This window comes from Lepidochelys kempii, chromosome 9 (genome assembly GCF_965140265.1).
Source record: "Lepidochelys kempii isolate rLepKem1 chromosome 9, rLepKem1.hap2, whole genome shotgun sequence".
Lineage (NCBI taxonomy): Eukaryota > Metazoa > Chordata > Testudines > Cheloniidae > Lepidochelys > Lepidochelys kempii.
Window position 1 is genome coordinate 10,850,703 of NC_133264.1, and position 13,837 is coordinate 10,864,539.

The following is a 13,837-nucleotide window of genomic DNA, read 5'->3' on the forward strand; positions in this document are numbered from 1 at the left end:
TTCACGATTGTTATAATTTATGCTTGGCTGCCTATGGCCCCAACAGACCATTTCAGCAGCTGCAGACTGCTGGGGCATGGGGACGTTCAGTCCATACCACTTTCCAGCCATGCCCACTTCACTAGTTGCCTGCATAGGAGTAGCTGTGGCGGTTTTATGCCATTCCCAAATTTCCCCAAAAAGGGAGAATCCTTCACTAGCAAGTTAAACCATCTTTTCAGCACAGATGAACCTTAAAGGGATCAAAGTTCTAGCTCTATGTTTTCTAAATAAAAAACAAATAAGTATTGTCATGAATAAAGAGTGTAGCAACTACATGACAGTTGTGCACGGGATCAGGTGAGAGAAATGATACTTCAAATCAAAGAATTTGTTATTGAGAAATATATGTTTATTTAATCAACTTTCCTGAGTTGCTGAAGTTTAAATGTAAATTTATTGTTGGTGAAAGGTGCTGGTTTGACAGCCCTGATGAGTGAAGTCCTCTGTACATCCATGCAATAGGTACAGCACTGGCAGCTGCGGTGTTATCTTCCTCTACTCTGACCCACAAAGGTGCCTCAACCAAAACCTACAAGGATCATCCTTCAGGGTGAAAGGATAATTCAGTCTCCAGAGCCAGTTCTTTGACCTTTCTCCTGGGAATGCCAAGAAGAGTCCCTCCCATCTAGTGTCAATTCTAGTAGTTTTTGTGATATGGATACCAGCCGACCAGCAACTGAATTGAGACCAAAATAATGTCTCATAGGCAACCAAACAGCCATTAGATACTAACAACCTGGGCTATATATGAAATGGAGATCCCAAATTAACCCACTGAGTGATCCAGTACCCCACCCCTTCCCAGACTTGTCAACTTTCTACAAATACTTTGTTAATATTACACAGAAAGTAAACAGTATTGCCTTTGCTCCTTCCAAAACCATTTGTTAATAAATTGCATTAGCGTAATTTTCAAAAGTACAAGTTTAATAGTTGAAGGAAAGATTAAATAACTTACATCTTCTCTGGGCAGTTTGTTTTCATTGTCCCCTTCAATCCTGACCCGGACGACTCCAGACTTGTCTACAATCTCCTGAATCACTTTTCCATTTTTTCCAATAACTTTTCCTTGAGGGGAGGAAAATAGCTATATTTGAATCAATGCTTAAAAGTTTTCTTTAACATAGTTTCCTTGTCATTTCCAAGTTACATGTACTAAAACAGTAATAGTAATAAAATAAAAGTCATGCTTTATGAGCCCAATTATCCACTACCTTGGACTTTCTGTCACATTTTTCATCTATTTTACATAGGTACATATGACAACACAAGGTACAAATGGGAGAATCAATGCAGTGTACAAATCAGATATGTGCCATGGATGGTGGTGGCTGGATCCAGATTAGGTTCAAGTGTGAGGCTGAATCAGGGCTAAGATTCAATGGTACTATAATTTTACAAGCTCTTCTTGCTTTATTTCAATGTATCTGAACAAGAACCAGGAACTATTAGATTCCTATATAATGGAGGTTTCAGAGTAACAGCCGTGTTAGTCTGTATTCTCAAAAAGAAAAGGAGTACTTGTGGCACCTTAGAGACTAACCAATTTATTTGAGCATAAGCTTTCGTGAGCTACAGCGATGAAGTGAGCTGTAGCTAACGAAAGCTTATGCTCAAATAAATTGGTTAGTCTCTAAGGTGCCACAAGTACTCCTTTTCTTTATATAATGGAGCTAACCCAGAATTTTAAAAAGTTCTTCTGAAACAGAGATCTTTCAGACCTACAGTCATACCACCTTGCACAGTGATCTTGTCAAATCTCATGAGATAAACAGTGCTGAGACATACAGTAGTCATTCCTTTATAATTGACTTCCAAACTCAGGGGTGTTTCAGTAGCTGGATGATTCAGTAGATAGCATTCCTCTCCTAGCACCGAACCCATGACAAAGTATGATGTTAGAAGCACTCTGCTTAATGAGATGCCTTCTATCAGAGGATATATAAAACTGAAGTCCAGGAGTACACTGGGACAAGGAGCCTTAGGAAAATGTGTGTTTTATCTTGAAGAGGAAGTGGGAACCAACCTTTATTTTTCAACAGCTTAAGAGACAGGAATTATCCTAATCATAGAATCATAGAAATTTAGGGCTGGATGGGACCTCGAGAAGTCATGAAGCCCAGTCCCCTGCATTAAGGAAGAACCAAGTAAACTTAGACCATCCCTAACAAGTGTTTGTCCAACTTGTTTTTAAAAGCTTCCAAAGATGGGCACTCCATGACCACCCTTGGAAGCCCATTTCAAGGCTTAACTACCCTTACAGTTAAAAAGCTTTTCCTAATATCTAACCTAAATCTCCCTTGCTGCAGATTAAGACCATTACTTCTTGTCCTATCTTCACTGCACATGCAGAACAATTGATCCTCTTTATAACAGCCCTTAACATAGTTGAAGACTATTATCAGATCCTCCCTAAGTCTTCTTTTCTCAAGACTAAACATGACCAGTTTTTTTAAAGGTCATGGTTTTCAAAACTTTTTCTCATTTTTCTTGCTCTCCTCTGGAATCTTTCCCATTTGTCCACATCTTTCCTAAATTGTGGTGCTCAGAATCTGACACAGTGCTCCAGCGGGGGCCTCACAAGTGCTGAGTAGAGCAGGACAACTACCTCCTGTGTCTTACATACGACATCCTGTTAAAACACCCAGAATATTAGCCTTTTTTGCAGCTGCATTATATTGTTGACTCATATTCAGTCTGTAAACACCCAGATCCCTTTACCACCTCGACAGGTATTCCCCATTTTGCAGTTGTGCATTTGATTTTTCCTTCCTAAGTGAAGTACTTTGCACTTGTCTTTATTTAATTTCATCTTGCTGAATTCAAACCAATTCTCCAATTTGTCAAGGTCATTTTGAATTTTAAACCTGTCCTCCAAAATGCCTTCAAGTCCTTCCAGCTTGGTGTCATCTGAAAAATTTTTAAGCATACTCTCTACTCCATTATCCAAGTCATTAATGAAAATACTGAATGGTACTGGACCCAGGACTGACCCCTGCAGGACCCCACTAGATACGCCCTCCCAATTTGACAGCAAACCACTGATCACTACTCTTGGGCTATGGTCTTTCACCTAGTTATGCATCCATCTTATTGTAATTTCAATCACATTTCCCTAATATGCTTATAAGAATCACGCAGAACTGTGTCAAAAGCCTTACTAAAATCCAGGCATATCATGTCTATTGCTTTCCCCCATCTACTAGGTGAGCAATCCTATCAAAGAAGGAAATTAAATTGTTTGGGTATGATTTGTTCTTGACAAATCCATGCTGGCTATTCCTTATAACTAGGGCCAGCATTTTCCAGCAATGAAAAGAGAGTAATTTCAGATTTTCAAAGCCGTATATTTTGGAAATTCAGAATATGCATTACATTAATGCAAAAAATATTGTATTATATTGTAATACTGAGGGCTACTGCAAGCTGTGTGCTGAGGGGAGTGGGAAGGAGCCAGCTGTATTCAGGGGAGGTGAATGGGGGAGAGGTGTTGTGGACACTGCTGAGAGCAGGTGCAAGCATCGTCTGTTTTGCAGCATGGTGAAGGAGCCCTGCCTGCCCAGGGGAAGCTCCGCAGCGGTTTTGCTGAGCACAAGCCTGTGTGAAGCAAGGAGAAGTTGGCAGTGAGTCTCAACAGCAACCAGTCCCCAGCCTCTGCCCCGCACCCTGGGAATGAGTCAGGTGGGTTGCCAGATTTCTATTGCATTAATAGCCCAAGTCACTTAAAAATTAGCCCAGTCTGTTTACTGAAAGTGGGGGTTGCTCAAGGGGTGTGCCTGTACAAGGAGGAGGTACCGGGGGGGAGGTTTACTGGAGGAAGTATTTGGGGGGGATGCTGGAGGGAATGTTTGGGGGGGGGGGAGAGTGGCTGAAGGGAGCACCTGCGGCCTCACATTTGAAGTTGGGGGCAGTGTCACGATCCCTGTCATGGTGGCAGGGTGGCTGGTGCAGGCCTAGGATGCAGCGCCAGCCCATCAGTCAGTGCCTCCCTGCAAGCCTCTCCCCCCTCCCCAGGGCGGGGAGCCATGGCCTGGCCCTGTCACCCTTCCTGGGCAAAAATCTGGGGAGGGTCGTGAACCTTCGCTCCACCCACTTGTCATCTCTGCTCCAGCCTCTGCCCTGGGGATGAGTCATGTGTCTTCAGGTAGAAATCTGGGGGTGCATGACCTTGTGTGCCTTGCCCATCCTCTGATTGGGGAATCCCGAAAAAAAATGGCAATTTCCGGCCCAGCCCTATTTATAACTTTATCATCATCCAGGTGCTTACAAACTGATAGTTTAATAATTTGCTCCTGTATCTTTCCAAGTATTGAAGTCAGGCTGACTGGTCTATAATTCCCCAGGTCCTCCTTGTTCCCCTTTTTAAAGATAGGTAGTGCTATGTTTGCCCTTCTCCAGTCTTCTGAGACCTTTCCTGTCCTCAAAGATAATTGTGAGCAGCTCAGAGATTGCATAAGGGTATTTAAAGAACCAGCTGAAGCATACATTTTAATTGTTTTAGGAATTTCATCCATAAAAAAAGAAGTATTTCTGCCCCCAGATTGAAAAACTCAACTAAAAGGACACATGATACCTCAAGAATGATTAGCATACATGAAAGGATGTGACTATCATACTGTTGCTTGTGTATACTGCAGCACACTATTCAGAAGGCACAACCAGTCAAATAGGACCAAGCATTGGACAATGGTATCTTAGTTGAATAACCATGCCATTCTTAGGGTTCAAAGGAAATTATTTTCTTTTAAACTTAATTTTGAAAGATCATTTTCAACATTAATTTTTACAGAGGATTTTTTAGGCTCCATTCCTCATTTATCAATTTAAACTTTACACAAGCAGAAAATTTAAAAGCATATGACTGCACAAGTCTGAATCTGTTATGAATCTCAAAGCGCAACCATAATATCTAAGCATTCTATTTAATATTTTTTAAATTAATTACAAGATAGAATTGACAACAAGATGTCCACATGTGCAACACAGATGTTTTCAACACTCCTGTTATACCTATTGTTATTTTAAAAGGTTTTAGTTTCTGAGTGAAGGGAGAAACTGTCAAATACTGGCATCTAAGCCTTCTATGCATAGTCATACTGAACAGGCTTTCTTTCCCCAAATTTTCAAGTGTTTTAAACTTTTAGCAGTATTACATACCAACAAGATTTCTGGGCACCTGAATAAAATCTTCCACAAATTCCAAGTAACTTCTAGCCTTTTTTACTGCATCAGCACTCTAGAAATGAACACAATAGAAGTTTATTTTGAATGCAATATGGTAAAAATAAAGCCCTGTTACAACAGCTGGAAATCCTCCAGACAAGAGCAGGAACGAGATTAAATTCATCTAGTTTTGAACTAAATGTTGAAGCAATAACGGAGTTTTAAAAGCTCAGGAACAAAACAGGGGCAAGAGAGTGGCATAAATAGTGAAAAACAATGTTTTCACGCTACTTAAAACAAAGTTTTTATATTCTGCAATTTACCACAATTAAAACCAACTCTCAAAAATATCCCCTTTATGTTATCTTGCAACAGCTCACTGACTTTTAGAGAGATCATCAACTGGGAAGCCTATATATTCTTTTTTCCCCAAAATGGCGCACGCAATTTCTGAACCGATATGCTTGTACAGAAATATCTATATAACTAACATCACATCACAAAGAAAAAACAGTTTACCTACCCTTCTGTAATTATTGTTCTTTGAGGTGTGTTGCATATGTTCATTTCATCTTGTGCACAATTGTAGTTCAGGAAAGCTTATGCTCAAATACAGTTGTTAGTCTCTAAGGTGCCACAAGTATTCCTCTTCTTTTTCCCCTCAGTGATACCCGTTGGCACGGTTCGAGCACCTTCTGCCACTTCGCGCCACTGTGTGCGGGTAGAGGAGGGCAGAGCCATTCCCAACTCCCCTTAGTTCCATCATACTGAACAGACTCCGATAACGAGGGGAAGGCAGACAGGGGTCATGGAATGGACATATGCAACACAACTCAAAGAACAACAGGTACGGAATGGTAGGTACTGTTTTTTGTTCTTCAGTGCTTGCACATGTCCATTCCATTGTAGATGACTCACAAGGAGACAATCATGGAGGTAACTGTAAGACATCCAGTCTGAAACTGGCATGGTCTCTGGACTGATGGGAAATGGCATAACACAAAGCAAAAGCGTAGGCTGATGACAAAACGTCACCGCTTTACAAACGTCCATTATAGGTACTTTCACCAAGAAAGCCGTGTGCTGCGCCTGTGCTGCAGCAGAATGCACCAGTTTCCTAACTGGTGGGGTTAGATTAGCCAACTGGTAGCATAAATGAAACCATGAAGAGATCCAGGATGAAATCATCTGAGTAGTCACTGGACTGCCATTAGTTCGGTTTGTAACCACAACAAACAACTGAATAGAAGACCTAAAGGACTTAATATGCTCCAGATAGAAAACTAGAGCCCTTCTGGCATCCAACAAATGCACTCTCTCCTCATCTCTATGAGCGTGAAATTTTGGAAAGAAAGCTGGCAGAGAGACTGCCTGGATGACATAAAAATCGAAGACTACCTTAGTGAGAAATATTGGATGAGGGCGAAGATGAACCTTATCCCTAGGGAAAACGGTGTAGGGAAGAGGATGCTAGGGGCCACCCCTCTGGCCAAGAAAGGGGCCACTAGAAATGCTACCTTCATAGAGAGGTGCATCAGAGAGCAAGTTGCAAGGGGTTCAAAAGGTGGGCTCATCAATTCTACTAGGACCTAGACCTTAAGGAAGGATGGGATCTTGCACATGTGGATACAATATGACCAAACACAGGAGGATTTTTCTGAAGCAGGTTGCATGGTATTAAGACAGTTCAGACACGTCATACTGTCTCATTCCCCAGTATTCTGTACTATAAAGTAATGTTGAAAGTATGCAGCTCTGATAAATTTTGAGTTTTGTTTTGGTCTTGTGTTTTAATGATTTCCAGACTGTATTTAAGTTCCTGAAGGTGCTCCTGGCTTTTTGGATCTTGTTCCGGATGTCCTAGTTTGTTCCACTGTCCTAGCTGATGGTGTTGCCCAAGTATGTGAATTTTTCTACACTGGTGAGAACATAATCCTCTACCTGTACTGGTGATGGTGAAGCAATATTAAAGGTCATGATATCTGTCTTATTGCGGTTGATATTCAGTCCAATTTGCTGGCTGAATGAGTTTAGTCGAGTTTTTTTTTCCTTGTATATGGTGTTGGGTATGTGATAGGAGAGCGAGATCATATGCAAAGTCCAGGTCTTCAAGGGATGAGAAGGGTATCATGACCATGCATGGGGAATGAAAAAATCTGTAATTTCCTAACTTTTCAGTACTTGACTTTGCAACCTAAATAACTAACACAGTTTTTTGTATGTAATTTCCTAGGAATTCTTTTGTTTAAAGAGTAAAAACGAATTCTGTTCTGTGCAACTGTAACAACCCCCCATTATGCATTTATCGGCAGGGTTTGAACCCTGAACGTTCAGTGTAAGATGGACACCACTTGAGCTACAGAACTATCTCCATAAACTGGCAGTAAGAATAAAGACGACTCCCAAAGGAGGAAATGATTGGACACAGTCACTACATACTGGGTCCGAGGAGTGGTCGGAGTATGCCTAGTCTGGCTCTCTCCCACCTGGCATTGGGGGGGGCTCATACCTTCCTGGGTGGATGGGCACAGTGGGGCCATGTGGTAGGGGTTATCACAGAAACATAGGGCTAGTAGGAACCTCAAGAGGTCATCTAGTACAGCACCCTGCACTGAGGAAGGACTACATAAACCTAGACCATCCCTGACAAGTGTCTGTCTAGCCTGTTCTTAAAAATCTCCAATGACAGGGATTCCACAACCTTTTTTGGAAGCCTATTCCAATACTTAACTATTCTTATAGTTAGAAAGTTTTTCCTAATATCTAACCTAATCGCCAGTGATGCAGATGAAGATGACTGCTTCTTGTCCTACCTGATTGATTAGTTAGCAATGAATGAGTAGTGATCTGTAAATAACATTATATGTGAACTGTGCTCCAGGCTATTAAAGGAGAACATACTGTGCATACTATATCCTCTTAAATATCAGCTTTACTTCTTTCAGAGTAACAGCCGTGTTAGTCTGTATTCGCAAAAAGAAAAGGAGTACTTGTGGCACCTTAGAGACTAACCAATTTATTAGAGCATAAGCTTTCGTGAGCTACAGCTCACTTCCTCAGATGCATATCATGGAAACTGCAGCAGGCTTTATATATACACAGAGAATATGAAACAATACCTACTCCCACCCCACTGTCCTGCTGGTAATAGCTTATCTAAAGTGATCATCAGGTGGGCCATTTCCAGCACAAATCCAGGTTTTCTCACCCTCCACCCCCCCACAAATTCACTCTCCTGCTGGTGATAGCCCATCCAAAGTGACAACTCTTTACACAATGTGCATGACAATCAAGTTGGGCTATTTCCTGCACAAATCCAGGTTGTCTCACATCCCCCCACCCCCATACACACACAAACTCACTCTCCTGCTGGTAATAGCTCATCCAAACTGACCACTCTTCAAGTTTAAATCCAAGTTAAACCAGAACTACAGAAAGAGGGATTCTAGGTGGACTCCTCCTGAAGGTCGAAACAGCAGACTGGACTTCTACATAGAGTGCTTCCGCCGACGTGCACGGGCTGAAATTGTGGAAAAGCAGCATCACTTGCCCCATAACCTCAGCCATGCGGAACTCAATGCCATCCACAGCCTCAGAAACAACTCTGACATCATAATCAAAAAGGCTGATAAAGGAGGTGCTGTTGTCATCATGAATAGGTCGGAATATGAACAAGAGGCTGCTCGGCAGCTCTCCAACACGAGTTTCTACAAACCATTACCCTCTGATCCCACTGAGAGTTACCAAAAGCAACTACAGCATTTGCTCAAGAAACTTCCTGAAAAAGCACAAGATCAAATCCGCACAGACACACCCCTGGAACCCCGACCTGGGATATTCTATCTACTACCCAAGATCCATAAACCTGGAAATCCTGGGCGCCCCATCATCTCAGGCATTGGCACCCTGACAGCAGGATTGTCTGGCTATGTAGACTCCCTCCTCAGGCCCTACGCTACCAGCACTCCCAGCTACCTTCGAGACACCACTGACTTCCTGAGGAAACTTCAATCCATCGGTGATCTTCCTGATAACACCATCCTGGCCACTATGGATGTAGAAGCCCTCTACACCAACATTCCACACAAAGATGGACTACAAGCCGTCAAGAACACTATCCCCGATACTGTCACGGCTAACCTGGTAGCTGAACTTTGTGACTTTGTCCTTACCCATAACTACTTCACATTTGGGGACAATGTATACCTTCAGATCAGCGGCACTGCTATGGGTACCCGCATGGCCCCACAGTATGCCAACATTTTTATGGCTGATTTAGAACAACGCTTCCTCAGCTCTCGTCCCCTAAAGCCCCTACTCTACTTGCGCTATATTGATGACATCTTCATCATCTGGACCCATGGAAAAGAAGCCCTTGAGGAATTCCACCATGATTTCAACAATTTCCATCCCACCATCAACCTCAGCATGGTCCAGTCCACACAAGAGATCCACTTCCTGGACACTACAGTGCTAATAAACAATGGTCACATAAACACCACCCTATACCGGAAACCTACTGACCGCTATTCCTACCTGCATGCCTCCAGCTTTCACCCTGACCACACCACACGATCCATCGTCTACAGCCAAGCTCTGCGATACAACCGCATTTGCTCCAACCCCTCAGACAGAGACAAACACCTACAAGATCTCTGTCAAGCTTTCTTACAACTACAATACCCACCTGCAGAAGTAAAGAAACAGATTGATAGAGCCAGAAGAGTTCCCAGAAGTTACCTACTACAGGACAGGCCTAACAAAGAAAATAACAGAACGTCGCTAGCCGTCACCTTCAGCCCCCAAGTAAAACCCCTCCAACGCATTATTAAGGATCTACAACCTATCCTAAAGGATGACCCAACACTCTCACAAATCTTGGGAGACAGGCCAGTCCTTGCCTACACACAGCCCCGCAACCTGAAGCAAATACTCACCAACAACCACATACCACACAACAGAACCACTAACCCAGGAACCTACCCTTGCAACAAAGCCCGTTGCCAATTGTGCCCACATATCTATTCAGGGGACACCATCACAGGGCCTAATAACATCAGCCACACTATCAGAGGCTCGTTCACCTGCACATCCACCAATGTGATATATGCCATCATGTGCCAGCAATGCCCCTCTGCCATATACATTGGTCAAACTGGACAGTCTCTACGTAAAAGAATAAATGGACACAAATCAGATGTCAAGAATTATAACATTCATAAACCAGTCGGAGAACACTTCAATCTCTCTGGTCACGCAATCACAGACATGAAGGTCGCTATCTTAAAACAAAAAAACTTCAAATCCAGACTCCAGCAAGAAACTGCTGAATTGGAATTCATTTGCAAATTGGATACTATTAATTTAGGCTTAAATAGAGACTGGGAGTGGCTAAGTCATTATGCAAGGTAGCCTGTTTCCTCTTGTTTTTTCCTACCCCCCCCCCCCCAGATGTTCTGGTTTAACTTGGATTTAAACTTGAAGAGTGGTCAGTTTGGATGAGCTATTACCAGCAGGAGAGTGAGTTTGTGTGTGTATGGGGGTGGGGGGGATGTGAGAAAACCTGGATTTGTGCAGGAAATAGCCCAACTTGATTGTCATGCACATTGTGTAAAGAGTTGTCACTTTGGATGGGCTATCACCAGCAGGAGAGTGAATTTGTGGGGGGGGGTGGAGGGTGAGAAAACCTGGATTTGTGCTGGAAATGGCCCACCTGATGATCACTTTAGATAGGCTATTACCAGCAGGACAGTGGGGTGGGAGTAGGTATTGTTTCATATTCTCTGTGTATATATAAAGCCTGCTGCAGTTTCCATGATATGCATCTGAGGAAGTGAGCTGTAGCTCACGAAAGCTTATGCTCTAATAAATTGGTTAGTCTCTAAGGTGCCACAAGTACTCCTTTAGCTTTACTTCTGGAGCTTTCAATCACATTACAAAAACTCCATGGCCGGAATGAAGAAATCTAAACAGAATTACAAATCTCTAACTTGGTTGTCATTCAAGATGCTAGGGAGAGAAACACAGAAGACTGGAGTTGCAGAATGATGGAATAGGCAGTGCCCAAAAAGAAAAAGGAAAACAAGAAAAAGGTGTGTGGGGAGCAGGGGCTTTACTGGTAAAAAACTACATACACTCAAAACAAAAAAAGTAACAGCTAAAGTGACAAACATTTATTACATGATACTATAGTAATTCTCATCTTTAAAATGCTTTACAAATATGAGACAGTTAAATATACCACCTACAACACTCCCCCTGTGAAGTGTGTATTTTTATTCCCACTTCATATCTGAGGAAACACAGATGTTAAGGTGACTGGCCCCACAAACTGTGTCAGAGTTGGAATTAGAACTCAGCAGTCTCTGACTCTTGTTCCTGTGCTCAGATCTCATCTCTGTGCAGTAGTAATAAACACCAGAGTAAACCAACTATTAAATATAACGAACAAAAACATATTTTCCCCTTACCTCTCCATAGATCCTGAAAGTACCAGTATCTTCCTCAAGCTCAATTGCAGTTACTCCTGGAACTTTCCTCGCCTGCTGTATGTTACTACCATGTGTACCTATTGCAAGTCCCATTAAATCTTCTCTTACAACAAATTCCTCATGAAATGCTGCTGCAAGTTGTTTTGTGCACTAGGGAGAGGTGAAAGAATTTGTCCACCATAAGAAGGAACTCAAAACTGAACACAGTTAAATGATAACTTTAAACCAGAGGTGGGCAAACTACACCTGCGGGACCATCCTGCCCTCCCCCACAGCCATGCTACCGCGCGGCCGGCCAGGCTGCAAGCTCCTGCTGCTTGGAGCTGCATGGTAAGGGGGCAGGGAGCAGGGAGGTTGGCTAAGGGGCAGGGGGTTCCGGGGGGCAGTCAGGGGACAGGGAGCGGTTGGATGGGGTGGAGATTCTGGCAGGGGAAGAGGGGGCGGTTGGCTAGGTGTGGGAGTCCCGGAGGGCCTGTCAGGGGGCAGGGGTGTGGATAGGAGTTGGGGTGGTCAGGGGACAGGGGAGGGGGGGGGGGTGTTTGGATAAGGGGTGGGGTCCCGGGGGGGAAAGGGGCGGTCCCGTGGGAGGGGGCAGTCAGGGGACAAGGAGTGGGTCGGGGGTTCTGACGGGGGCAGTCAGGGGGTGGGAAGTGGGAGAGGGCAGATAGGGGGCGGGGGCCTGGCTGTTTGGGGAGGTACAGCTCTCCCTACCCAGCCCTCCATACAGTTTCACACTCCGATGTGGCCCTCGGGCCTAAAAGTTTGCCAGGGGGTGGGAAGTGGGAGAGGGCAGATAGGGGGCGGGGGCCTGGCTGTTTGGGGGGGTGTTTGGATAAGGGGTGGGGTCCCGGGGGGGAAAGGGGCGGTCCCGTGGGAGGGGGCAGTCAGGGGACAAGGAGTGGGTCGGGGGTTCTGACGGGGGCAGTCAGGGGGTGGGAAGTGGGAGAGGGCAGATAGGGGGCGGGGGCCTGGCTGTTTGGGGGGGTGTTTGGATAAGGGGTGGGGTCCCGGGGGCAGTCAGGGGGTGGGAAGTGGGAGAGGGCAGATAGGGGGCGGGGGCCTGGCTGTTTGGGGAGGTACAGCTCTCCCTACCCAGCCCTCCATACAGTTTCACACTCCGATGTGGCCCTCGGGCCTAAAAGTTTGCCAGGGGGTGGGAAGTGGGAGAGGGCAGATAGGGGGCGGGGGCCTGGCTGTTTGGGGGGGTGTTTGGATAAGGGGTGGGGTCCCGGGGGGGAAAGGGGCGGTCCCGTGGGAGGGGGCAGTCAGGGGACAAGGAGTGGGGAGGGGGTTCTGACGGGGGCAGTCAGGGGGTGGGAAGTGGGAGAGGGCAGATAGGGGGCGGGGGCCTGGCTGTTTGGGGGGGTGTTTGGATAAGGGGTGGGGTCCCGGGGGGGAAAGGGGCGGTCCCGTGGGAGGGGGCAGTCAGGGGACAAGGACTGGGGAGGGGGTTCTGACGGGGGCAGTCAGGGGGTGGGAAGTGGGAGAGGGCAGATAGGGGGCGGGGGCCTGGCTGTTTGGGGGGGTGTTTGGATAAGGGGTGGGGTCCCGGGGGCAGTCAGGGGGTGGGAAGTGGGAGAGGGCAGATAGGGGGCGGGGGCCTGGCTGTTTGGGGAGGTACAGCTCTCCCTACCCAGCCCTCCATACAGTTTCACACTCCGATGTGGCCCTCGGGCCTAAAAGTTTGCCCACCCTAGCTTTAAACAATTCCATTCTAAGACAGCTTACTTCTAAGTGTTTTGTAGCTTCTTCATTTCTTGACATGAGCATTAGCTTGGTACGAATGCTGCGCAAATGCATGTCACTCAATATATTTACTCTCTTCACTGTTGATTCACTGGCAGACTACAAAAAGAGAAGAGGTAAGATAAACAATATCCCCTTTTGATAAAGAAAATCCACACTCAGAGGGCAAATTACTGTTTAAATTAAACTGAATTGTAAATATAAACCCAATTTATAAAGTCACTTATTGATATTAGCCTTCCTCAAGGTCTCAAAACAAGACATACCAAGAAAAATTCAGCTTCCAAAACAAAACCCCACAAATCCATTACCATTGGCTCAGTGTGTTTACAGCCACAGTTTTTCTATTGGACCTATACAGCAAATGTTGCACTGAGATAATCCCACTATGGATT

The 13,837-nt window shown here is 44.8% G+C and overlaps 1 protein-coding gene across 3 annotated transcripts in view; it reads right to left on the reverse strand.

The window, feature by feature from the left end:
• FXR1 (FMR1 autosomal homolog 1) overlaps positions 1-13,837 on the reverse strand; it is a 68,006-nt gene that overhangs the window by 16,543 nt on the left and 37,626 nt on the right. For all 3 annotated transcript variants that reach the window (XM_073359290.1, XM_073359288.1, XM_073359289.1), the window contains 4 exons: positions 13,425-13,541; positions 11,676-11,846; positions 5,200-5,278; positions 1,001-1,110 (listed from right to left, as the gene is read on the reverse strand). In XM_073359290.1, the coding sequence (XP_073215391.1) occupies positions 1,001-1,110; positions 5,200-5,278; positions 11,676-11,846; positions 13,425-13,541 (477 nt within the window). The remainder of the gene's footprint in view (positions 1-1,000; positions 1,111-5,199; positions 5,279-11,675; positions 11,847-13,424; positions 13,542-13,837) is intronic.